This window comes from Podarcis melisellensis (genome assembly GCF_964234715.1).
Source record: "Podarcis melisellensis genome assembly, chromosome: 16".
Taxonomy (NCBI): Eukaryota; Metazoa; Chordata; class Lepidosauria; order Squamata; family Lacertidae; genus Podarcis; species Podarcis melisellensis.
Genome location: NC_138533.1, coordinates 22,524,510 through 22,551,962, shown reverse-complemented (window position 1 = coordinate 22,551,962; position 27,453 = coordinate 22,524,510). Strand labels below are relative to the sequence as shown.

General features: G+C 43.7%; 1 protein-coding gene across 7 annotated transcripts in view; it reads right to left on the bottom strand.

Annotated features, from left to right (window-relative positions):
• Nucleotides 1-20,371, bottom strand: part of CIT (citron rho-interacting serine/threonine kinase) — a 109,072-nt gene extending 88,701 nt beyond the window's left edge. For all 7 annotated transcript variants that reach the window (XM_081892194.1, XM_081892197.1, XM_081892195.1 and 4 more), the window contains exons 1-9: nucleotides 20,230-20,371; nucleotides 18,379-18,533; nucleotides 17,252-17,393; nucleotides 15,992-16,167; nucleotides 14,449-14,550; nucleotides 11,414-11,556; nucleotides 10,456-10,549; nucleotides 7,038-7,241; nucleotides 5,759-5,912 (exon numbers count right to left, since the gene is read on the bottom strand). In XM_081892194.1, coding sequence (XP_081748320.1) covers nucleotides 5,759-5,912; nucleotides 7,038-7,241; nucleotides 10,456-10,549; nucleotides 11,414-11,556; nucleotides 14,449-14,550; nucleotides 15,992-16,167; nucleotides 17,252-17,393; nucleotides 18,379-18,474 — 1,111 coding nt within the window. In that variant the 5' untranslated portion in view covers nucleotides 18,475-18,533; nucleotides 20,230-20,371. The remainder of the gene's footprint in view (nucleotides 1-5,758; nucleotides 5,913-7,037; nucleotides 7,242-10,455; nucleotides 10,550-11,413; nucleotides 11,557-14,448; nucleotides 14,551-15,991; nucleotides 16,168-17,251; nucleotides 17,394-18,378; nucleotides 18,534-20,229) is intronic.
• Between the last annotated feature and the right edge of the window lie 7,082 nt (nucleotides 20,372-27,453).

Below are 27,453 nucleotides of genomic sequence, written 5' to 3'. Positions count from 1 at the left end.
CTATATGGGCTTATGTGCTCCCTCAGTTTTCAGCCTTAACCATGGTGTAAAAATGCCTGGAACAAGGCAATGCCCAATCCACGACTACCTTCTTACCCAGATTTAAAGTTGGTAGCCAAAGGAACAATACCCTGTGTTTTAATGCTAACAATGGAATAAAGGAGGGAACAAGCCTGTGGAATGTCCTGTAATTTCTTAACCATGGTTAAAGATTGGGAAACAATCCTGGTGCTGCTAACCAAAAAGCAATATTAATCTGCACTCGAGTTGAAATAGTCTATGACCTAAGGAAATAGCAGGCGCAGTTTTTAGCAGCTCTGTATTAGGAAAATACAGTGGTACCTCTAGATGCAAACGGAATCCGTTCCAGAGCCCCGTTCGCATCTAGAAGCAGACGTAACCAGCGACGGCACGCGTTGCTTTGAGCCACTTCTGCGCATGATGTCATTTTGAGCATCCGCGCATGCATAAGCGGCGAAACCCGGAAGTAACGCACTCTGTTACTTCCGGGTTGCCGCGGAATGCAACTCGAACGCGCTCATCCCGAAGCACATTCAACCTGAGGTATGACTGTACATCAGAATGTCTTTTTTCTGGTGCCTGGACACAATCAACTTCTGAAAGTTGGTTAAAGAATTTCCTTTCTACAGAGATTTTCCCTGTCCTGTAAAATTTATTCTACTTGTATCTTTGAAAGCAGGTTGAGTTCAGCAGCCCCCTTAAGTGCTTGCCAGTAGAATAAGGCTTGAATTCCTTCTGCTGCCTGAAGGCAACCAGCTTCCTTATCCCCTTACTAGTCTTCATTATTCAGCTGCCTGAGAACTTGAGCATGGATCCCTGTGGATCCTGCACTGTCTCTCTGTTCCAGCTCTGGGTTTTGGTCAAACGTCAGAACTGCAGGCAATTCCAGCCTGAAGGTGCACATCACAGCCACAGTGCACCTAGTCTGGGAAGTCAAAGGACACTAGAGAGCCAATCTGGTGTCACTAACTGGCATAAAGACTCTCAGAAGTACTGACTTATTTCAGTATGAGCAATCTGTCATTGTGGGAACCACTGAGTTCTCACACCATGTTGCCTGGTGATTGGCCTCCTGCCAACCCGTTTGTCTCAAAGGCACTTGCCCACCCTCAAGGCTAAGCACCTGACACACTGCTGACTTATCTTCCAAAGACACAAGCACCTGATCTCCCAGGACAACCTAGAGACTGATTTTTATAAAGCAGTGATGGGGAACCTGTAGCCCTCCAGATGTTGCTGGACTCTATTAACCCTGGGCATTGAGCATACTGGCTAGGGTTGAAGAAGAAGAAGAGGAGTTTGGATTTGATATCCCACTTTATCACTACCCGAAGGAGTCTCAAAGTGGCTAACATTCTCCTTTCCCTTCTTCCCCACAACAAACACTCCGTGAGGTGAGTGGGGCTGAGAGACTTCAGAGAAGTGTGACTAGCCCAAGGTCACCCATCAGCTGCATGTGGAGGAGCGGAGATGCGGACCCGGTTCACCAGATTACGAGTCTACTGGTTTTAACCACTACACCACACTGGGTCGATGGGAGTCCAGTCCAACTTCTGGAAGGCCACAATTCCCCAGCCCTGCTATCAAGGCATAACTGCTTGAAATATTTGGGTACTGTCCTAAACTTGCACAGCTGTTCCCCTTTCCCTGGTTTCTGAATCCAGTCCAGCACAAGTCCCTTGAAGTTGCAAAGCAAATCAGGGAGCTGTTTCCAAAGGAAGAACTGTGAGGTGGGAGAGACTTTGTGCTGACCAGGCAATGGCTTTTCCCACCTTCCTTGCCCCACCTTCCAGCCGTAGGAGCCTTTAGAACAGAGCTGCTGCCAAAGGCATTACAGTGGTACCTTGGGTTAAGAACTTAATTCGTTCTGGAGGTCCGTTCTGAACCTGAAACTGTTCTTAACCTGAGGTACCACTTTAGCTAATGGGGTCTGCCACTGCACCACCACCACGCAATTTCTGTTCTCATCCTGAAGCAAAGTTCTTAACCTGAGGTACTATTTCTGGGTTAGCGGAGTCTGTAACCTGAAGCGTCTGTAACCTGAAGCATCTGTAACCCGAGGTACCACTGTATGTGTATGTGTGAGGTGAGGAGATGGAGTTGATCAACTCCCACTCGAAAACCTATGTCCCCACTGTGGAAAGAAGTGTGGATCCAGATTTGGTCTCCACAGTTACTGACAAACAGTCACACCTAATAAGAATAGCTAATAGCACAGTCACTTACTGGTGATTTGTTAAATATTCTATTATTTATGTTGTGTCAGTTTGCATTTCTTAGTGTAGAAAGTATTGATCTGATGTGTAGAGATCTTTCCTATTCTACTTAATTCAAAAGGGTTCTGGAAGCTTCTCTGTATGAAAGAAACAAGCAGAACGTTCATAATGTTTGGGTTATTCCTTCAGAGAAGCTGAGTACAGCTGGTTTAAACTGGTTCTGTTATGTCTTCTGTGTCAAGGTCATGCTGGCTATAAGAGGCCAGAAGGAGCCTGGGATTCACTCTTTTCTCTCTCTCTCTCTCTCTCTCTCTCTCTCTCTCTCCTTCTGGTATGTTGTTCTGTACATAGTATGCTTAATGTTAAGGTTTAGGCTTATTATAAGTTATTGTAAGTTTAAGTTAAGTCTGCTGCAACTGGATTTCTTCTGGACAGTGCCAATCCTGAATGTATTGGATTGGTGACCATTATGCTCATTTGCCTTCAGTAGCAGTAAAGCTCTGCTGGATGAAATCTTAATTGCTTCCGGACTATTTTTTGGGAATCCTGCAACGTGTTTAAGTTTTTACTCTGCTAACTATACATTGGAATCTGCTCTGGATCAATATTGTGTAGAATTCCATGACATGTTGTACTTGTGATGTTCTATTGCGTTATTGTTATTCATCATTTGTAAGCCAATTTGCAATTCGTGTGAATGAAAAGCAGCATAGAAATATAATAAATCGAATCAAAAACCCAGTATTCCACCTGAGGCCTGGGATGCAGATCCTCCTTTCCTGGCAAGACTTAAGTCACTTCATGGCAATTTCATCTACTCTTGGAGGCAAGAAAAAACCTTCTGCTTAACCAGGGATGCAAACAGGCTAAGAGAAACTGGCAAGGGCAAGATATAATGAGGGATGGTTGCTAGAATCAGAACTCTGACCCCTGGAGCTTGCTCTTGAAGGCACTGTGGAGGCGGCATGGGACAACATTTTAGATGTTATCGTGCATCACAGCTAAGAAGGAATCTCCTCTGAGAAAGCAGGAGATAAACATAACAGAAAAACAGCAAACAACTGTTTGCTCAAGGGAAAGGTCATTTGCACTTAGGTTAATTAGATTCTCTCCTTGAGAAATGAATGCTCCTTCCCATTTCTCTTCAGTAGATGGATTCATCTGAGACACTTTCAAAGGGCCTTAAAACATTAAATGGTTTATAAATGAATGAATTATTTGAAAAACGAGAATACAAGACATCCCTTTCAAGGTCTTGGATTCTCTTGCTTATTTATCTGTTTAAGATTTTTACCCTGACCTTCCTCAAAAAATTGATATGGCTAACACTTCAAATACAACAACACTGGCAGAATTAAAAAGAACACCAAGGAAGTCTCAGAATAAAAGTGCAACAAAAAGCAAAGGGAGGGGTGGCAAAATAACTTTAGGACAGTGACGAACAAGTCAAACTGTGACATCATCTAAAAATAATGCAGTGATTGTTTAGCATTGAAATATTTTCTGATTTTTTTATCCACAAGACTAAAAATATGGCATTGGTGTTCAAGCTACCAACCCTAGCCCAATTGACAACCATTTCAAACAGAAAGGCCCACAAGCATTTGTGGACCCGGCAACTCGAGGCTAGTCCCTTCATGAACTGCAAGGGATGAGTTGTCCATGTTATACAAGGAAGCTGGCAGTGTATAGAGGGAAATTAAGAGTATATGGCTCTTCCATTCATGGTCCCAAAGCACTTTCCCTTTCCACCAGTGTTAGGGAAACTGTGGCCCTCCAAATGTTGCCACTGTACAACTCACATCACCCCTGATCAGTGGCCATGCTGACTGGGGTTGATGGGAATTGGAGTATGTGGCGTTTGCCCTCCTAGGTGTGTGACATCATACTGGGTTCATAGGGAAAGGGTTAACTAATTGTAAAATGACTAACCAATGGGAACCCAAGGGGAGGAGTTAGAGTGGTTGAGAAGTCAGTGTGGAGTTAGAAGAGACAGAGAGGATAAGTCTGTGGGTTGGGCTAGTCTGATGAGAGAGAGTGAGAGAATTTGTTAAGAGGAGTCAGTCAAACAGTTGAGATAATCAGTCAGAAGGTATTAGGAAGGTATAGGCCGGTAAAGAAACTAAAGTTAAGATAATGACAGGAATATTATCTGAGAAACCATAAACTTGTTAATGTTTATAAAATAAACTTGTTTATTTGGTTCACTTTTAACAGCTGTCTGGACTCAGTGTTTTACCCGAGAGTAACGGGTTGGTGGCAGCAGTGAAGCGAGCACAGTGGTGGCACAGGGATCAATAGACCGTTAAATGTCTGGGGACCCTGTGTGATCGCCACAGAGTCCAACAACAGCCCGAGGGCCACAGGTCCCCCAACAGTGCTTTAAACACACGCTCACAAACTCTGTTCCATTGCAATGACTACTGTTGACTGGAAGAAATCAGCTTGGGTGCTCGTTGTCCGCAGGGCAGCAGTTGGGCATCCCTACCCTCTATACACTCAAAAATAAAGTATCTTCATTCTGGCTTGTAAAGAATTATTCATTGGTCACCCGTGATTAATAATAATCTTCTCCAGGTGAACAAGAAAATAAGATTCGTGAAAGCTGGGGGGAGGTCATTTTAAGCAACAAATGACCTCTCCCACTTTTCTTATGGAAATGACTTAAAGCAGCTTAAACTATAAAATCATACACAAAACAGCATTAAACACCCTCAACCAAACACCTAACAGGAAAAAACAGAAAGTCAGCAGGATTTAAAAGAGGGAAAGAAAACCTATTAAAAGAAACAGAAGATGATTCCAGTAGTCATCTGCATAAGTCCCTATGAAGAGCCATATTTTGAGAAAGCAGCAAAAAAAGGGGGGAGGGGGAGATAGTCAGGCATGTTTCCTTGGGGGAAGGCATTTCATGATGTCACAGATAAAAAGGTCCTGCACCTTTTACTCATCAGGTGAACCCCAGGTCAGCAACAGAATCCAGATCAGGACTTCAGATCTTGATCTTAATTAACAGCGATAAGGTACATGTGTTGGCAGATGCATTCATGGAAGTATTTGTAAGCCAACGACTTGACTTAATTTGCTAGCCAAGTTTAAATACGTAAAGGAAGTCTTGTGTGTCTTTGTCTTAATAGCATTTAGGGAGGCCCAAGCAGCCTTCTCAATGCACCACTTGACAAAATTTCACCCACTACTTGCATCCTTACCGAGTATCTCAAATAAGTATAGCACATTTCAAGCACATAGCAAAGCAAATCATTTTCCCTGCATCTCATTTTGTACAACGACATTTGTGGCAGTTCAGTGCAAACATCAACAAAATTCCCTTTGTAAATTATTGTCTCTCTTTATTCCATTCATACGCTCTCTCTGCCATGATAGTACTCATGGTGGAATACATGATGGAAGTGAACGAAGGGAACACCCCAGAAAGTTGAAGCATAATGTTCCTTTGGAGTGTGCCCTGGGAATTAGCCACCAACCAAGGCCCTAAATTTCATCAGGAACATGTTACTCACAGTTACGGATGCAACTCCAGTCAACTGTAGAAAAGAATGGATGACAGCAGAGGCTTTCGTAATCTAGTCTCTCTTTCTGCCCACACAGTAAGCTCTGCACTAGATCAAGGAATTCTTTGCTGACTTTCACATCCTCAGGGAACTTCAGGAACCTCTGAAGTTGAAGCAAAAATAAATCTTACTCAGTAGTAAAGAAACCAAAAGCTGAGAGCTGGGATCCAAAGAACTACTTTCGCCAAGCCAAAAAGCTTGCATACCCTGAAGTGGGCCATGTGGATTTGTATTTATTTTAACACAACATCCCATTAAGCTATACTGCAAACTGCTTTTGAAACTTCCTCACACCTGAAAACAAAATAAGGAGGCAGCTGTTTGGAGAGACGACAGCCCAGAGTCCTTTCAGGTACATGGGATGAGCAGCATAGTTCTTTGGACCCCAGCCAAAGGGTTTCAGTATCCTTCAAAACATCCCCAAAAAAGTAGTTAATGAAAGGGATATGCACATGCAGCAACTTCACAAAAGCACAGGAAAGCAAAAAATATTATTATTAGCTGATGGTGATGTTGTTGCTGCTGCTATATTAGCTATTCTTATTAGGTGCAGCATACAGAACATCAGTTTTCACTTTTTAGTAATGAAAGGTTCTAGCCCTTATGCCAAGGATGGGGAATCTGTGGGTCTCCAGATGTTGCTGAAGTCCCAACTTCCATCAGTCATAGATTTAATAGTCAGTGGTCAGGGGTGATGGGAAATGTAGTCCCATATCTGGAGGGCTGCAGGTTCCCTGTTCCTGCGCCATGCAAAGCAATGTTTGAAAGCATGTTGACAATTCCTGATGATGGAGACTTTGCCAGTGACTCTGGATGGGGCTTTACTGCCCCTTCCCAAGACTAACAGAAGCAGACTAAATAATGCAAGATAAATGATGAGAAATGCATAAATACCCATCATAGAAACTCACTTATTTGCCACAGAATTTGGGTCAATGGCACAGAGTATCTTGCTTTTAATCAAGCAAAATGCACACAGTTCTAGGTAGAATTAAATGTATGATTGAACGAAGTTTTAGTATTGGCTAATCAGCACTAATTTCACAAAGTTCCTGTAGCTAATAATACATCTGTCAATAATGCCCAAAGCACTAGTACAGCAGGAAATAACTAGCAAAAGCTAAGCAATACACACATATGCAGGACGCAGGACCATACAGACAAACGCTTGGAGCTCTTTTGTTCTGGCAAATTCCACCTTCACATGTACTGAGAACTTTGTTCGTACCTGAAAGTTCATTATGTTATTAAAGGTTTTGCTTGAGGTTCCTTCCGTAAATGGTGATTTTCCATACATCATTTCATAAGCAACCACCCCTAGAGACCACCAGTCACATTCTGATCCATATGAACCCTTGCCATTGCTATTCAGAACTGTTAGCATCTCTGGAGCCATATAATCTGGGGTGCCAACTGGCAGTTTGGCATCCACCTGGAAAGTAGAACACAATGGGTGCAGTTATAGCTTATTCTATTGTTAATATACGCTGGAAACCAAGCATTCATCACGTTACTCATGAAAGGAATTTAAGATAACATTTTCTGTGTACATCCCTGAACAAGAAAATAATGGATTGCATGCTTAATACAACATTAACATGATGAACCAAGGAGGAAAATGGAAATGTGTGTTACATGGGAGGAGTCTGTATTTCAAGTCTTTTGAATCATAACAAAGCCAAATCTTTTTACCATGGACAACAGTTTTTGAAAAGATTGTGATATCACACATTCCTTCCTCCCAGGCATTTGCCTCAACAGCAAAAATGCCTCGCATGAATTATCCACAGTTAATGCTTTTGTCAGCACCAACTTTAGTCATGGTTAATGCTAACTATAATTTCCTCTTTGTCACTTCACATAGCGCCCAATGTATCAGAAGCGGTTTGTAAGAGGAAACAAGAACTTCGTCCACTCAAAAATGCCTTTAACCAACTAAATGCTTTAGCTAACAACAGAAGAAATGGCAGCTCATCTCATTCAAGGCATCCTCCAAGTAGGCACACAGGCTTATGAATTAAGTGAAAAATACTTTTTAGCACTCACATAAACTGCCTGGGAGCCTACAGAAACTGAAGCACTCGAGTCTACCAATTGATATGAACAAGCTTCTAGAAGCAAGGATCGGGGAGGATGCTTCTTCTATCTCCTGAACTGTGTCCCCCTACTACTTGCTATATAACTACAAACTACATTTTAAACAAAAAATTATTGCATATCACACCCTTCCTCCAGAAACAGCCCTGGTTTGGAGGTGGCAACTCCCTAGCACCAATGTTGTTGCTGTTTATTCGTTTAGTCATGTCCAACTCCTCGTGACCCCATGGACCAGAGCACACCAGGCACTCCTGTCTTCCACTGCCTCCCGCAGTTTGGTCAAACTCATGTTAGTAGCTTCAAGAACACTGTCCAACCATCTCGTCCTCTGTCGTCCCCTTCTCCTTGTGCCCTCCATCTTTCCCAACATCAGGGTCTTTTCCAGGGAGTCTTCTCTTCTCATGAGGTGGCCAAAGTATTGGAGCCTCAGCCTCACGATTTGTCCTTCCAGTGAGCACTCAGGGCTGATTTCCTTAAGAATGGAGAGATTTGATCTTCTTGCAGTCCATGGGACTCTCAAGAGCAGGGGGCAGCAACCTAAGGCCCAAGGGCCACAAGCAGCCCACAAGCAGGGGTCGTTTAACTGGCCCATGAGCCGCCCCCGAACTGAACCGCCCACTCGGCAAGTCCCCACGTACTGCACTAAATCAGCGCAGCGCAGCACGGGGACTCGCTTCCGCAGCACAAGAAATCGCGTCTGTGCAGATGCAGACACCAGAAATCGCGGGCGCGCACACTCACACACGATCCAGCCCACAGAGAGATCTCTGCTAGAGTGAACTGACCCAGGCGAGGCAAACCTTGCCAACCCTTGCTCGTCTCCTTCTGCACCATAATTCATAGGCCAATACAGCACCTTATATTGGACCCTGAAGCAGATAGGCAACCAGCATAACGGATGTCATATGGTTAGGGCATCTGTCTCCTGCCACGTGTCCTTGCTGTTCCATTTTGCCCCAGTTGATGTTTCCAGACTGCTTTCCCCACGCAGAGTGCATTACAGTAAGAATGCATTGCAAGATTTTGTTACAGGTCCCATTCGTACAGCATTGTAATTGCACTTGTTCTGTTAGTGCAAGGATTCATGCTTGGGCAACAGAATTTCTGCCCTTCTGCCCCCCAAGTCTGCTCTGAAGGATTGGGGGTACCCTTCCCCGGACATATTTAAGGAGCACATAGGGAAGGAGAGGAAAGACAAGGTTGCACAAGCATAAAGCCTTGAGCTAATGAAACCATTTATTTAGTACTACGTTGGGTACTAATTGTTTACAGATTTTCCACTATCGTAACTCTTTCCACATCAACTCCTTTAACAAGGATCCCATGCACATTGGGCCTGTGTGTTGCAAAGGATTCTGGGACATGTAATTATTTTTTGTTAAACCAACAACCACAATGACCAATAGACTCAAGAACACTGGCCTCACTCGGCCTACTTGAGCTGCATGTATGAACACACCAAACACTCTCCTAGATGGAAGAGAAATATTATTTCCTTTAAAAGAAGCTTATTTGACATTCCTGGGAACACAGTCTGAAGACCACTGTTCTTTTAGATTAAATATGCATTAATAAATGCTGTTAGTTTAAGCAGCACACATTTCCAACTGGCTTTTAAACGAAAAATTAACAAAAGAATGTAATAATATTATATATCCAAGGCCAGGACTGGCAAATGTAACAAGATGAGTAATTAGCCAATATTCATTTCTATATCGAATCACATCCGTTGCATTAGTTTAATCAAGAAGCACTTGTTAGCATCACAAGAGACAAACAGTTCTAACTGTAATCAAAAAGACCATTACTCACCATCCACCAGACCTCAGCTACTTAATTACCCATTTCAGTTTCTTCCCAAATTAGCAGGAACATCATTAAACTCAAGAACCAGGGTACACTCTAGCTGTCTTTCAGTGCTATCCACTACTTCAGTTTTTTTAACTGAAAAGCACAGCTCTCGCTTTGGAAGTACAGCAATTTGAGAAAAACACATCAACTTAAGCAGAAATCCATACTAATAATGAATATGTAAAACACTCAAAACTCATAGGGAAGGAAGTTCAAGAGCTTGCAGTTTCCTGAATACGCCTTCAGAGACAATCTGCACTGGGGCATTATTAATAATTACTTTTGGTGTCTGCCACACAGTTATCCATATAGAAGGGATGGCTGACCCATGCCCTGTGAACTGCCCAAGGTTATTTTTGTGCCACTCCCAAAAGCTGTCATTCTTTAAAAAGTTGCTAGTGTTTTCCTTACCAACCAATCACACAGCCCCCTGCTGTGATTCTGCGATGCCGAAAGATCCAGATACAGAGGAACTATGCACACACTCAAAGAACAGTAAGGCTAGACATAAGCAATTCAGCGAATTAAATACTTTCACCTGTGCTAGCATTGCTTACATTTCTTTTAAAGAAACAGTACACTCTTGCCTCATTACTAATAATCTGTATTAAATTAGTGACAACTACAATAGGCACCCGCAGCCAAAAATAAAAAAGCTAAGATGTTTACTTTCCCCATCCACTCTAGATCTTTATTACCTTTTTATCCGCCGTCAGTTTGGCGGCAGACCCAAAGTCCACCAGCTTGATGTGTCCTGTTCGGTCAATAAGAATATTCTCTGGTTTAATATCTCTGTAAATAAAAAACCCAAAGCAATCAATAAAAGCTTTTCACAAGACCATAAATGCTTCCCTAACACATACTGTATTACAAAAACCATTAGAGTGGTAAAAAAATAATCCAAAAGGGATGTGGTCAAACACTAGTTCTCAAACTAGTCAGACTAACACTTTACAATACCACATGCATCTCAGAGAGAGAGAGAGTATTTAGAAAGCAAATACTCAAGCAAGTCAACCTGGAAATACTCAACCTGGAACTATATTCCAACTCCAACTGAAGTTGGAAGGTCCAAACTAGAGTTCCTCATGGAAGCACCTGTACTGCTCACAGTCCTTTCTTTAGCTTTGGTGTCCTGTCCTGTCCCCCACATCTTAGAACGCCAGCGTGGTATAGTGGTTAAGAGCGGTAGACTCGTAATCTGGTGAACCGGGTTCACTTCCCTGCTCCTCCACATACAGCTGCTGGGTGACCTTGGGCTACTCACACTTCTTTGAAGTCTCTCAGCCCCACTCACCTCTCAGAGTGTTTGTTGTGGGGGAGGAAGGGAAAGGAGATTGTTAGCCGCTTTGAGACTCCTTAGAGTAGTGATAAAGCGGGGTATCAAATCCAAACTCCTCCTCTTCTTAGGCAATAAAGCTACTGAGAATTCTTCAGTGAACTCAGGAGAGTTTCAAAAGCTGATGACGATATTGCAACAGGGTGTTCAAATTCTAGAAACCCACTGCCTAAAACAGATGTTTGACTCCAGCGATCTTAGTAGTATCTTAAGGGTACCGATAGTTTCCAAAACTGTTCCCTTCACTGATTTCCAAAACAATCCATTATTCCCAGTGTTGAATTAAGCCTACTGGTGTGAGGCACAGCAACACTTACCGGTGGGCATAGCCCATTTGATGGACACTATGGATGGCCAGAACTAACTCCGCTAGATAAAACTGAATAGTGCTTTCATCAAGTTGATCCTCATATCTGTTTAGGAAGGACAGAAGATCTCCTCCAGGCTCATATTCCATAACCTTCATGCAATTTCAAAGTAAACAGACAAAAAGAAAGCAAAGCTTTGTGAAGCTCTTCTACTATGAAAAGCACACAGCATCAGCAAACAAACAATCATTTAAAGAACATTTTCTGTGCTCTCAATATATTCAGCTTTGCTACAACAAAAGAAATTCAGAAGCACTAATCTTCCAGTAATTAAAGTTGGAGGACGGGACCCTAGATACCTCAAGAAGTATTTCTTTTTAACGTGGCTTGACTACAAAAATGGCTGTTCCTTGGGAAATGGCTGTGTTAACTATAGCTGATGGGTACTGATGACTTCGTAACTTACATGTGTGGGCAGCTAAGAAGATCAGGAGAAAAGAACTAGATAAAATAGTGGTCAATTGCAAAGGTGATTCGGACATTTAAGCTGGCACATTCTACCTGAGAACCCCCTGCTATTCTATCGTATGCAACAAATAATTCTTAGGAGACATGATCATGGTTTATTGTATCTGCAGTGGCTGATGTTTTTATGGTTATTTTTGCTTTTCTTTTTGTTCCCTTTGTGAATGATGCCATGGCCTTTGGCTAGTGCAATAAAGTTTACCATGATGATGAAAGTTACAGATAGGTAGCCGTGTTGGTCTGCCATAGTCAAAACAAAAAAAATTCCTTCCAGTAGCACCTTAAAGACCAACTAAGTTAGTTCTTGGTATGAGCTTTCGTGTGCATGCACACTTCTTCAGAACCAAGAACTAACTTAGTTGGTCTTTAAGGTGCTACTGGAAGGATTTTTGTTTTGTTTTGACTAATCTGAAGAAGTGTGCATGCACACGAAAGCTCATACCAAGAACTAACTTAGTTGGTCTTTAAGGTGCTACTGGAAGGAAAAAAATTTTGTTTTAATGATGATGAAAGTTTATGATGATATAGCTGATGGGCTTTGTAGTCCAAAAGAGCTGGAGGGCACCAGGTTGGAGAAGGCTGGTTCTAACTCCATGCAGGCCTGCATAGGATTGCAGTCTTAGCCCATTCATTATGTCTGAGGTACGCATACGTATGGGACGCAGGTGGCGCTGTGGGTTAAAGCCTCAGCGCCTAGGACTTGCCGATTGAAAGGTCGGTGGTTCGAATCCCTGCGGCGGGGTGCGCTCCCGCTGCTCGGTCCCAGCGCCTGCCAACCTAGCAGTTTGAAAGCACCTCCGGGTGCAAGTAGATAAATAGGGACCGCTTACCAGCGGGAAGGTAAACGGCGTTTCCGTGTGCGGCTCTGGCTCGCCAGAGCAGCGATGTCACGCTGGCCACGTGACCCGGAAGTGTCTCCGGACAGCGCTGGCCCCTGGCCTCTTGAGTGAGATGGGCGCACAACCCCAGAGTCTGTCAAGACTGGCCCGTACGGGCAGGGGTACCTTTACCTTTACCTTACGCATACGTTTTTCAGGATGTGGTTCCAAAGATGGGCTTGGGGGCAACACCATGCTGGCTATGGCTGATAGGAATTGTCAGCCAAAGCTGCATGATCTCCTTTGTTCTTTCCCTGTGTCTATTTTAAATTTTAAGCTTCTTAGGGAAGGTCCTGTCAAACCTTTGTGAAGTATCACACACACTGATGGCTTGCTCAGTCTCTTCTCACCACATTCACCAGTGTGGCATAATGGTGGACTAGGAACTAGGAGACCAGGGTTCAAACCTTACTGGGTCATGAAACTCACTGGGTGGCCTTGGGCCAGTCACTGCATCTCAGCCTAACCTACCTCACAGGGTTGTTGTGGGGATTAAAGGAAATGGGGAAGAACCAAGGAACCTTGAGCTCCCTGAAGAACCTTGAGCTCCCTGAAGAAAAAGGCAGGGTATCAATGCGAGAAATACAAATACAAACACATGCAACAAGGCTCAAGATGACTTTGCCTTCTTCGTGCATAGCAGGTAATTTTTTTTATTTTAAAATGTGCACCCCCCCCCACTTCCTCTACTGGCTTACATCTCCCGCAAAAATAAACTTCACCAGGCAATCAAAATATAGAAACAAAACAAAAAAAACAACGGAGTATGATTTCGGGCATGGCCAAAAGTGGCCCTCCAGCTGTTTTGGGACTACAACTCCCATCCTCCCTAGCTAACAGGACCAGTGGTCAGGGATGATGGGAGTTGTAGTCCCAAAACAGCTGGAGAGCCAAGTTTGGCCTTCCCTGGATTAAGCAATATACCAGCATTAAAAAGTGAAGTATAAAAGAAACTGTAAGATATAGATAATAAAAACAGTATTAAAACTTAAAAACGAAGAAGAATTGAAAACTGCAGAAATGAAATAGATTCATTTGAGAAGCCTTAGGAAAAAAGAAAAGTTTGCAGTCAGGTGTCCCAAAACATAGCAATGTTGAGCTTGCTTCATTTCAATGGGAAGAGAAGTCCAGCCACAATGCTAAAAGCACATGCTTGAGTCATAGCATGGTTTACTATAGAGTGTGGCTTGAACCAGAGCACCCCACAAGTATTTCAGCATAGTTCAATAGTGGCTTCTGTATGCACAGAAGAGAATAAAATTCACTCTCCACCTCACTGTGTACAGTGGAAGCAGAGAAGTATTACCCATGCAGGCCCAAAGGTATCAAATTCTTTATCAATCATGCTTTTTCCCTTCTTCTTAAAATGTTAACATTTAAATAGTTTGATAATTGAAAAAAAAGTTAATTTACTGTCAAGGATTCTTCATTCTCAGATTGAAGTATTCACTGTTCTGCAGAAAGGCTCCCACCTTTCCTAACAGGAAGATTTAATGACTAGTTTTCTCCTGTAATTGCTTTGAAGTGAATGTGGTAAAATCAAACTCTACCCAGTGGTCTCCAGCAGCGAGCAACTTGCCTGGCGTGTGAAAGTAAAAGCTGTCAGCCCACTTGAAGTGATGCTGCAAATACAAAACTCACCAAATAAAGATTCTTTTTGTCTTGAAATGCATAATGCAACTGTGGAATCCAAGGGCTGGTACTCTGGGATAATATATTCCTTTCTTCCTCAAAGAATAATACCTGTGAGGAGTAAATATTAATAAATCATCAACTCCTTGGAGGAACAATAAAGTGAGTGCAAATTTGCATTTTGAAGATTCAGCAGCAACAGTCACTCACATCTAAAGTCTTTCATCTAGTATGGATCTAGCTTTCCTTTTCTGCAACTGTTAGCCTTCGGATTTTAAAAACCAAGTTCCTAGCCCTCATGGAGAAAGCTATATATTTTGAAAAGTTGCATGTTTAAAGTTTGAGCATTCATGGTCTCCAATTACGGTACATTTTCCCTCCCCACACCCCCTGTTACTTTTTCACACAATGCCTCTGCCTCCTAAAGAGCATCTCTTGTGCTCTTTGATAAAATACTATATGATTCACAACACATCGTTTGCACAGATCGTACTAATCTGCAACATTTGAATGCAGAATGACTTTTCTGGGAATTATTTCCTTAGCACAGAGCTTAAAAATTCAACTGCCTATCTCTTTTTTAAAAATCTGATGAACCTGGCTGAATGACCAGGCTTCTCCATTACATAACAACCTACCTGTTGTGTTTCCAGCAGCCTCCATACAGCCTATTCCAGAATGCACTGCTTAGGAGTAGATGAGAAAGCTGTCTCAGCTCTCACCTTTTATCTTCCTGGGTTGTTGAAAGGTGCGGGTGGCCTATCTTTCGCTGTCTAAATGTTGGGCGTCAGGTGTCGCATGCATCAAAACTCTGTCTCTACAGGTGTGCCCAAGGCCACACAGCCAAACCTGATCAGAGGATTCATCTCTCTCCCTGACAACCCCCTCCTGCAATTCTACAGTTAAAAAGAGGGGGGTTATTATTCCCCATAGAAATGCTGTCGGCTTGTGTGTCATGCAGCATCCTGTTTTCAGGAGTGTCGTGTATAGTTCCTGAAAGTTTGAGCTTCCTTTTTAAGAATACTTAGCTTATGTTACTTAGCTTATGCTACCTGTTTCCCCTCCATTCTAATCTCAATGAAGCCTCTAAATTTGGAACCTGGGATTTGACCATACAATTTTTGACAACTCAGATCTTCTGCTGCTTGTCAGACCATATTCACGCTATATGCTTTGACCAAAGGGGAGGTAACTCACTCAATTATGAGTGGGAAGTTGTCCCCTCCCAGGAGAAATTTAACCTGCTACTCTTCTGAGTTTCTCTCACTCAGAAGTTAGGATGAAGCAGGAGGTGGTGGCAAATGTAAGTTGGGGTGTTGCAAGCCCCACAGCAGCCAAACACTTTAGAGTTTTGCACTTCACACAGATGCTAGAGAAGCCCGTTCTCTACCACTCCTATGGGCACAGGTTATTTGATCTTGCTCTGGGGCAACTGTATATTTATAGCTGGATCACAACTGGAACTCCTGATTCCATACCCTGTTAACAAGCTTTCTCGCTATGAAAAAGTTATGAGCAATTTGAAGATTATAAAATCAAAACAGGAACTCACATGATCCTGTGCCAGCAGCCTCTCCTTGCTCATCACCTTCATGGCGTACACATCGCCAGTTGCCTTCTCTCTCACTACCTGCACTTCTGCAAAGTGACCACATCCCACCAGACTTCTGACTTCAAAGTCCTTCACACTGGGCTGAAGTTCTCGGAATGCTGCTACAGAGTCTGAATCTGCGCAATATTAGACAGACACTTTACGTTGGGGAGAAGCAAACAGTGAAGTGCAATGCAGAATTTAACTTAAAGAGCCATGGCCATCCCATCAATAAAACTGTTCCCATGTCCTCTCCTCAGTCCAGATCTAGGGGACCAAAACTGCTCATGTCTCTTTTTATTAATTTTATTTCATAACATTCATATACAGTGTTCAAAACTCCCATTGTTCTAGGCGCATTTTGCACAGGAAATTTCATTATTACAAGCATGTTTCTGAGCTCTGGGCACAGTACTGCGCCTAAGATTTCAGATTAGAACTGCAGAGTGGAAGGAAAGGAGGACCTTTTTCTGCCTCCCCACTTCCAGCCACTCTCTGAAGACTGGAAAAGAGACCCTCTTAAGAATATTAGAGGGGTGGACAGGGGAAGGTGAAAAATGAACATAGTATTTAGATCATGTGAAAAATGAACATAGTATTTTAGCTGCATTTTCAGCTTTGCTTGTTATAAAAAACTGTGCATAAACATTCCATTGTTGCACTCATAACCTAGCCTTAAGGTGCCATTTCGTTCCTAGTTTTCATATCTCAGTTCCTAATATTGTTCATATATCACTTGATTGTGATGCCCCTTTGTACACAACAGTCAACACATATATCGTGCCAAAAGTATGCACAACAGCTGCCAGGTAGCATCTGCCCAACTCTTCAATTCACCAGACTCTTCCATTTGGGAATATTATTTTCTACACTGGGTAAAAAGGAAGGATGCACATACAAGCCCAATACAATATCCTGCTGTTACTACATGGATTTCCTCTGTTGCAGTGGGGCTGCAGCTCAGTGATAAAGTATCTGCTTTGCAGGCAGAAAGCCCCAGATTCATTCACTAGCATCTCTAAGTAAGACTGGCAAAAACTCCCATGTGAAAACCTGGAGAACTGCTGCCCATCAGTGTGGGCAATATTAAGTAAGATGTACTGATTGTCTGGCTCAGAATAAGGCAGCTTCCTATGTTCCTAATGTATATGCTGAACAGGTCCTTCACAGAATAAATTCACTCTTGCATTAAAAAGCTGTAAGAAAGCCAACAAGACATACACTTTTTAATGAAATTGCCCACATGCTTGATTTTCATTAAAACAGGGTTGCTGCATTCTTCGAAAAGCACCGTTAGGGAGTCCAAAATGCCTTCCCTGGAAAATGGAGACATCTGCTGCTGTGCCACAGAGGGCAGCTTCCCCTGGTAACGAAGACAAATACCAGTGAGAGACAAGAATGGAAGAACATTGGTAGACAATTCATAGTTGCTAGCAAAATTAGAAGCATATGTTACAGCAGGTCACTATGTGTATATATAGAACTGCTCACTTTCTTTTTCTACTTTTAGGGTGAATAGTTGAAGTTTGTGTGTGTGTGTGTGTATGCTAGTTACAGTTATATTTCCCACCTTTTCCCTAAAGAGCTCTGGGTAACATATATGGTTTCTGCACTCTCAAGTTTATCCTCACAAACCTGTGGAGGTAGGTCAGGCTAAGAGGCAGTGACTGGCCCAATGTCATCCAATGACTATTTGAACCTGAAATGTCTCCCGGCTCCTGTTCCAACACTCTAACCACTACACAGCACTGCTTTAATGACAACAGTCTACTGTCACACTAGTTAGAGATGGCAATAGAAGTATTGAAAGGCAATCATTAATCAGACCACCCTGTGAAATGAAGAAGGAGAAAAGTGTCACCACTGCTATCTCTGCCTCCTGTACTCCCTTTAACAGAAGACCTTTAGGAGATACTTAAAAAATAAAGATAATGGGGGAAAGTTCTAATATGAACAATGTACACAAACTGTAGAATGTACAGAATTCCAGGAGGTACCATTTTTTTTCTTTATTTAACAACATTTGTAAACTGTTAACTATAAGCAGAACCTCTAAGATGTTTACTGTGCCCCACTGACCAAAATGACCAAGCTCCAATGCATCAGATATTGCCCAACTACATCCAGCTGGTGGCTGATGATACCAGTCAGTGGGGTCCCAGAGGGTGAAGCAGTTGTTGGCCCCTCCTTACTGCATGGGAGGTACAGAACTTTGAAGACAGCCACAAATATTTGGCCACAATAAATGTTACTCCTTCAACACAACAGAAAGTTGAGTATTTATGAATTGCAGATGCTGATGTAAAACCAGTATAGTTTACACAATCTGGGACCAAATAAACATTTACCTGTAAAAGCAGGTTAAGTCTAGAGACACGGCTGGCAATGGGCTCCATCATGCCTATCTCCGCAGGATTACGCACACCATACTTAAACTTCAACATCTTCAAAATTCACCACCAACAGACACCTCCCAGGATGGATGCTGTAGTTTGTTTTCAATCTGTATTAGAATTATTAATTTCAAGAAGTTATAAGAAGTTTGGGTTTCCTTCAAATCACACAATTCTAAAGGTATAATTGAATGTCATAGAACAGGATGGGGAAGCTGTGGCCCTTCAGATGTTAATGGACTCAACTTCGATCGGCCCCAGCTAGCATGGCCAATGTGTCAGGAGAATTTAGAAGACTACGGTTTACCTACCCTTGAATTCTCTACCCTGGGAGTCCAGGGTTCAAATCCCCACTCAGCCATGGGTCTCACTGGGTAATTTGGGTTAGTCACTGCCGCCTAGCCTAGCCTCACAGGGTTGCTATGAGAGCAAAATGGAGAGAGAACCACATACAGCACACTTAGCTCATTGGAAGAAAAGTGGGATTGAAATGTAATAATAAATATTTATTTGGCCACTCATGTGCAGGGTTGAGCCCTGAATAAGATGTGAAGCAACAACATCTGTGAGGCGAAAGGTCGCCGTTCGGTGGTAGAACATCTGCTTTGAATGCAGAGGTTCAATCCAGGTTCAATCCTTGGCATCTGCAGCTAAGGCTGGGAGAAACTCGTCTGAAACCCTGAGAGAATTGCAACCAGTCAGCACACGGAGCTAAGGTGCATCAACTCAGTATAAAGCAGCTCACTATGTTCCTGGTTGCAGTTAATCTGCTTTGCATACAGAGGTCTCATGTTCAATGCCCAGTTTCTCCTACTAGTCCCTGAAACTCCCCCCCCCCCCGGCTTTTTTCTTTTTCCTTTTTAAAGAGGACTATAGTTCAGTTTGGGACGTGGGTGGCACTGTGGTCTAAACCACTGAGCCTAGGGCTTGCCGATCAGAAGGTCAGCGGTTGGAATTCCCGTGACGGGGTGAGCTCCCGTTGCTTGGTCCCTGCTCCTGCCAACCTAGCAGTTCGAAAGCACGTCAAAGTGCAAGTAGATAAATAGGTACCACTCTGGCGGGAAGGTAAACGGTGTTTCTGTGCACTGCTCTGGTTCGCCAGAAGCGGCATAGTCATGCTAGCCACATGACCAGGAAAAACTGTCTGTGGACAAACACCGGCTCCCTCGGCCAGTAAAGCGAGATGAGCGCCGCAACCCGAGTTGTTCGCGACTGGATTTAACTGTCAGGGGTCATTTAACTATAGTTCAGTTCAATCCTTGGCAATTTGAGGTAGGGCTCATTGTCACTGTAAACAATACTAAGCTGGATGGATCAGTTCCCCATGCCTTTAGTTGGAGCTCAACAGTTGGAGCATCTGCGTGGCACACAGAAGGTCCCCGGCTCAATTTCCAAACTCTCCAGGTTACGCGCGTCCCTAAGCATGTGCAGTGTGCCTTTCACCGGTGACCCGCAACCTTGATGTGTACGCGACTTCCAAGAAGAAGAAGAGTTTTGATTTGATATCCCACTTTATCACTACCAGAAGGAGTCTCAAAGCGGGTAACATTCTCCATTCCCTTCCTCCCCCACAACAAACACTCTGTGAGGTGAGTGGGGCTGAGAGACTTCAGAGAAGTGTGACTGGCCCAAGGTCACCCAGCAGCTGCATGTGGAGGAGCGGAGACTTGAGCCACGATTTGAAATCCTCCCGCCACTCTCCCGGCTCGCGCTCTCTTTCTCTCACACACAAACACACATATATATATCACATATCGCCCCCTTTGGATAGAAGGGCAGGACAGACATTTAATAAATCATCATTACCCAACGGCATGTCAGGAAAGGAGCCCCCTGAAGCCTCAGCGCCCTTTTCCCCCAAACGCGACGAGCCACACCCGCCGCAGCTGCCGTCGCCTCAGAAAAGCGCCTCCTCCGCCTTTCCCGCCATCCGCGTTTGAATGGACGAAGCGGAGAAGGGGCGTCACCTGCCTCCCTAAGCCACGTGATCCGAACACCCTCCGCCAATCCGCTCGCCGGGTGACGTCACGCGGAGACGGGAGCGCGCCCTTCTGTCTCCAACGCTCCCCTTTCGAAACAGCAGGGAGAGGCGTGGCCACGGAGCGAGATGGGGCGTGGCCAGCTCAAAAAAGGGTCCTAACGGCTTTTTCCTCTCATCCTGTCAGAGCTCGTATTCGGTATTCCCACACCCTGCATATACTGCAATACAAAAGGCTGTAGTGCTTAAATACTGTAATAAGACACAACTATTTCAGGGAGGGTCACAAGCACATTTCCCCCCGCCTGTCCTGAATTTGTCTTTATGTGGTGAAATATACTCGGAGTCGAGTGTGGATTTCATGCTCGTTATTCAGCTCATAGAAGTGAGGAATGGGAGTTCCCCTGAAATGTCTGCTTTATATACATTATTTACACAATGGGCCCCACGTGATTGGCTATTTCTGGGATTCTCCTGTAGGCCAATCAGGTTGCAGATTCACTGCCACCTGGAGTTGGATTGGGTGGCTCCTGCGGACCAATCAGACTGCTGCATTCTGGATCCTATTGTTCTAGGACCAATCAGACTGCTGCATTTTGGATCCTATTCAATAAAGGTAAAGGTAAAGGGACCCCTGACCATTAGGTCCAGTCGTGACTGACTCTGGGGTTGTGGCGCTCATCTCGCTTTATTGGCCGAGGGAGCCGGCGTACAGCTTCCGGGTCATGTGGCCAGCATGACTAAGCCGCTTCTGGCGAACCAGAGCAGTACACGGAAACACCGTTTACCTTCCTGCCAGAGCAGTTCCTGTTTATCTATTTGCACTTTGACGTGCTTTCAAACTGCTAGGTTGGCAGGAGCAGGGACTGAGCAACGGGAGCTCACCCCGTCGTGGGGATTCGAACCACCAACCTTCTGATCGGCAAGTCCTAGGCTCTTTGGTTTAACCCACAGCGCCACCCACGTCCCTTAAAACTCAGTACATAACATGTGGCAAATGCTCCACCACACAGATAACAGCTAGGAAGCCCCCTCATACTGTTTGCATCATGTAGCAAAAATAAGAGTCCCAACTGTTGCCCCGCCAACTTTTGCCTCTGGCATGTGGCCCCTGGAATGTTGCCATCGAAGGAACATGGACCTCAGTCGTGAATGTGCCAGCTGTGGTGGCTGGTGTCCATTGGGACTAGCAGAGTAGAAGGCAGGGAGGCCCAGCAGTCAGTGGCGCCAGAGCGAACGATGGACAAAGTCCCCACAACTAAGTTGTAAATATGGAAGCAGGGTTGAGAGACAGACTGAAGATGGTGGGGCATTGCCCTCATGGACCAGCCTCCACTGAGTTCAGGGATGATGGTGTGGCAGTGGCCCAAAGGGCCACAATAAATGTAATAATGTGTACCCCTGTAAATCCTTGAGTGTACTTCTAATACAGAAGTTACGGCAGCCTGTTACTTTATGAAACTGATGATTTTGCAAGTTGCTGCCCCCCCTCCCCACTGGGGCAGAAATACAGCTAATATGTGAAAGATACAGCTCAAAGCTAGAACATAAGTTGCTACATGGTGCAAATGGCTACACGTAACACAGGTTCCCAACATGCACAACTAACACAATGTAACGGAACACGGAATCAGAACTTAATCAGCAGAAATTGCCAGTGCTTATTGCGCATGTGTATTAAACATGAAATGAGGTAAGGATGCATATGATTGGTGGGAATTGAAATGCTTTGTTTGAAATTTTATAAATACCACTGCCTGGACCACTGGGCAGGGCTGCAGTTTTGCAGAACAATCAGACTGTAACCTATTGCTTTGCAATAAACAACGTTGGACTCCTAACTCCTCACATTTCTGAGTATTCTTGATAAACCAAGGTACCACTGTACTTGCTCTAAGAACAGCTTAGTTTATGAACAGTTTGGAATAAGAATGCTGCAAACCCAGAAGGATGTGTTTTGGTTTGTGAACTTTGCCTTGGAAGCAGAACATGTTCCACTTCCTGTTGAGTATGTTCCATTTGTAAATTGAGTCCCCCGCTGCTAATCAGAGGCTTCCTGTTGAGTCTGCCGGCTGTTGAGTCCCAAGCACCCACACAACACAGAAGTGATATTTGGAGCTTTTGTTTTTGCTATTTTTTTGCGTTTTTGTTTGTGTGGCATTTTCATTTTTTTCACTGTGACTTGTTCTTTGTTTTATGGGAGTGGCTTGTGACTGTGGCTTGTGACTTCGTTTTTGTGACTTGTTTTTGTGGAACCCAGTTCAGCTCCTGGTTGATAGTGTGGCTGAAGAAATGGATAAAAGCCCCCCATCCAAGCAATGACTATCATCAGTGCACGTAAGAAAAAAAATAATTTTAATCATCTACAATACTGTCTTATTTATTTTATAGTACAGTACATTGATTATTTCCTTCATTTTATGGATCAATGGTCTCGTTAGATAGTAAAATTCATGTTAAACTGCTGTTTTAGGGGTTGTTTTTCATCGTCTGGAACAGATGAATCCATTTTCCATTACTTTCTATGGGAAACTCTAGTTTAAGAATGCTTTGGTTTAAGAACGGACTTCTGGAACGGATTAAGTTCGTAAAAACTGCAAGCATTTTTTTAAAAATTGGCTCTGATAAGTATGGTTTACTTGATTGGGTTCTTGCTTACAACTTAAAAGAAGAAGAAGATGCCTGAAAATGCATTCCCACTTTATTCAGTAAAAGCCAAACAAGAGACCTTCTGTTATAAGAACATAAGAAGAGCCCGGCTGGATCAGAGCAAAGGTCCATTCTACTCCAACATCTTATTTTCACTAAAGCCAAGCAAATGCCTTTGAGAATCCTGCAATCAAGGCCTGAGCATAACAGCACTCTCCCCATTTGTGATTCTCAGCAACTAGCATTCAGAGGCATACTGCCTCTGACATTGGAAGTATTACACAACCATAACACAGTCTCTTTTTAAAAACACTGCTGACACATCACTGGTTTGTGGCTGATGCTTTGTGATGTCACTGCTGCCAGAGCAACTGTGTGTCCACATCTGTGAAGGTGCCGTCTGTCAGTAGAAGGGTATGGAAAAGTGAAAGAGGAGACACACATCTTGAGTCTCACAGGAACATGGCACGGGTTCAGCAGAAAGAACATTCTGAGTTTGAGTCCCTTATTCCAACCATGATGGCTCCAGATATTGACTGGTTGCACTGTCGGGCAAGCCTGTGTAAAGTTAACCTCTTCAGCAGTGAAAAACTGAAAAGTGACAAGGAGCGGAAACTGGTCTGCTTTGTGGATGTCTCCAGCCTGAACGCAAAAGAGAGAGGTCAGAATTCCAAGCCGTCTACTAGCGAGTCCAGTGACATGGAACCTCTTGGTGGATTTGATCTGGAGGAGAAAGAGATAGTTATAATAAAAGATGAAAACAAAAATTCAGCCAACACTGAAGGAGCTGTCTGCTTTTTCAAGCAAGGCCGCTGTGAGAAAGGCAATGTGGTGAACTGGCTGAGTTGTGACCTTCAGAAATATGCCGCCGGATTCCAGCATGCGCTAACCCCTGCGAATTTCCCTCAGAAACCCAACCCTTCTGATTCAGCAGCAGAAACAGTATCTCAGGACAGCAGTACTTCAACTTTCAACTGTTCTGGTGCCTAAAGAAGAGCCCTAGATGATCATTTCCATTCTGACAATAAGCTGTGTCTTCTAAACAGCCTGCAAAGAGATCAAGGAAGATCATCAATAAATTTTTTTAAAAGTGAATAGAAGAGGAGAGAGGCTATTTCATTTCTCACTTCAGCAGAGCTTGACAAACACAATCAGCAAGATTCTAGCAAAGGAGTTTGTAAGATAGTGTCAAGAAAACCCAAAGTAATGCTGCAATCATACATACAGTGGTACCTCGAGTTACAGACGTTTCAGGTTACAGGCGCTTCAGGTTACAGACTCTGCTAACCCAGAAATAGTACCTCGGGTTAAGAACTTTGAGAACAGAAATTGCGTGGTGGCGGTGCAGCGGCAGGCCCCATTACCGTATTTTTCACTCTATAAGATGTACCAGACCACAAGACGAACCTAGTTTTTGGAGGAGGAAAACAAGGAAAAAAATATTCTGAATCTTAGAAGCTAGAACTGCAAGAGGGATTGCTGCGCAGTGAAAGCAGCAATCCCTCTTGCTGTTCTGGCTTCTGGGATAGCTGCGCAGCCTGCATTCACTCCATAAGACGCACACACATCCCCCCTTACTTTTTAGGAGGGAAAAAGTGAGTCTTATAGAGCAAAAAATACGGTAGTTAAAGTGGTGCTTCAGGTTAAGAACAGTTTTGAGTTAAGAACGGACCTCCGGAACGATTTAAGTTCTTAACCCGAGGTACCACTGTACATTTGCCTGCAGTGGAGGCTGGTTTATTAAGGCAAATGCAGGCACTGCTGAACCAATCTCAGTCTGCCCTCAGCCAGTTCCCATCTGTCTGCCTTCTAACTTACAACCAATCCAGCGGGTGACAGCATTGCCCATTAGCTTCCTTCTCCTTAGTCTCAGTATTGAGACTAAGGATGAGGATGAGACTAAGGAGGAGGATGAGACAAGAATAAAATTAGTTGGCTCTGCCTGTCATTGGTTGCAGCTCCTCCTACTGTCAGGATCCCTGTATTCTGCTGTTCCAGGTCCCAATGAGCACCAGCTACCACTGCTTACCTGAGAGTAGGAACATATGAAGTTGTCATTAGTCTATCTAACTCAGTATTGTCTACACTGACTGTGTGCATCCAGGGTTTCAGACAGGGCTATTGTCCAGTTTACCTAGACATGGCAGGGATTATCCTGGGACCTTTGCATGGACTCTGCCACTGAGCTATGGCCTTTCCTAACTCAACAGTAATTCCCACCAATCTCAGTGGTACTTATTTCTGAATAAACATTTATAGGACCACGGTGTACATGTTTCTAATCAAACTTCTCCCTGTAGTTAGAGGTAGAGTTCTCATTAATCTGTAAGAAGTTCCAGCATTGGGATTGATCGGTATTAAACCTGTAGAACGAAATAGACATTCTACAAAACATGATGACGGGTGAACAATGAAGAAAATACATACAGTTCAATTACACACCATGTATGGAGATTAAGGCTTAACTACAGGTGGGTGTGGTAACCAAGGCTGCCGTGCTAACCCCACACCTGGGAGCAAGTCCTACTTAATTCAGTAGGACTGCTAAGTATAATGGTAAAGGTAAAGGGACCCCTGACCATTAGGTCCAGTCGTGGCCGTCTCTGGGGTTGCGGCGCTCATCTCGCTTTATTGGCCGAGGGAGCCGGCATACAGCTTCCGGGTCATGTGGCCAGCATGACTAAGCCGCTTCTGGCAAACCAGAGCAGCACACGGAAATGCCGTTTACCTTCCCACCGGAGCGGTACCTATTTATCTACTTGCACTTTGACGTGCTTTCAAACTGCTAGGTTGGCAGGAGCAGGGACCGAGCAACGGGAGCTCACCCCATCGCGGGGATTCGAACCGCCGACCTTCTGATCAACAAGACCTAGGCTCTGTGGTTTAACCCACAGCGCCACCCGCATCCCTAAGAATACATGGTTAAAATTACAATGATTTGGAAGAAGCAATAAGGTGGCCTCACAAAAACTGTGGTGGTTCCAGGCATAAGGGAGAAAGTGTAAGTTATTTAAGGAAGCACGAAGCCTTAGGAAAACTGAGTGTTGGGGAAATACATTAGGATGGTTATATCATAGGGGTGATGATGCTTTTTCAGTCTGAGGACTGCATAACCTTCTGAACAACCTTCCAGGAACCATATAGAAGTGGATGTGTCCAGAGGCAAAAATGGGCAGAGCAATGAATGTATACTACCTTTGTGCAGTAGTTAGGGGGCTGAACTAGATAACTCTTGAGGCCCCTTCCAACTCTACAATTCAATGATTTAAAAAAACAATAAATGTTTTTATTTAATTTTCATATTACTTTAGGTCCAGTAAAAAAAAAAAATGTTTCAGTAATATGCAACTAACAACATCAGTAGGCTGGTTTCTGCATACCTTTCTATCTTCCATCTAGACGAGCAAGGGTCCGAAGACACATTCCAGCTGGGCAAAAGATCTCAAAGATGCTGCAAAGGAGGGCCACTGAGAAGTGTGGCCTGGTGAGAAGGAAGAAGAGGAGGAAGAGTTTGGATTTGATATCCTGCTTTATCACTACCAGAAGGAGTCTCAAAGCGGCTAACATTCTCCTTTCCCTTCCTCCCCACAACAAACACTCTGTGAGGTGAGTGAGGCTGAGAGACTTCAGAGAAGTGTGACTAGCCCAAAGTCACCAGCAGCTGCATGTGGAGGAGCGGGGAAGCGAACCCAGTTCACCAGATTATGAGTCTACCGCTCTTAACCACTACACCACACTGGCTGGGGAGGGGTGTGATCTGGTGAGAGTCCCAAGGGTCAGACAGAGAGACCTGGAGGGCCCTTGACCTTCTACCCCTACTGCATCAGAATATTACACCAGAATGAGAACAAAGGAAGACAAGAACATTAAAGACTTTGAAAGCAAAGATGAAGAGTCTTCATCCTGAAATGGCATAAGGATCTATACTCTTCAAAGAAAGGAAATAGTGTTGTTGTTTTTTAAACAACAACCCAGTGGTCATGTCTGAACCCCTCAGACACAGCTAAAGTACTCCTTTGGGTCCCAGCCAGAGTACAGGGCAAAAGCAAAAGGACGGCATTGAATTGCAACTGAAATTCCTTCGATTATATCCTGTCAGTTTCAGGAATTCAGCCAAGTTCGCTAATCTTTTCTTTTATAAAAAAAAAGGTTACTAATTGAAAGGAAAGGATTAAAAAATGGATTGGATTTTTCTTTTCTTTTTTATACACACACATATGCACTCGCTATTGAAGGACAGGACAGAGAACTTTATAGCCCAATCCTATGCAGATTTAGATTCTCCCACACCTATAGGTTTAGGATAGTCTCAACTTGTTAACTGGTCTTTAAATTCTTAAAATCTTTATTCCTCAAAATCTCAAATACTGGAACTAGAACAAGATCTCGCCTTATGTTCTTGC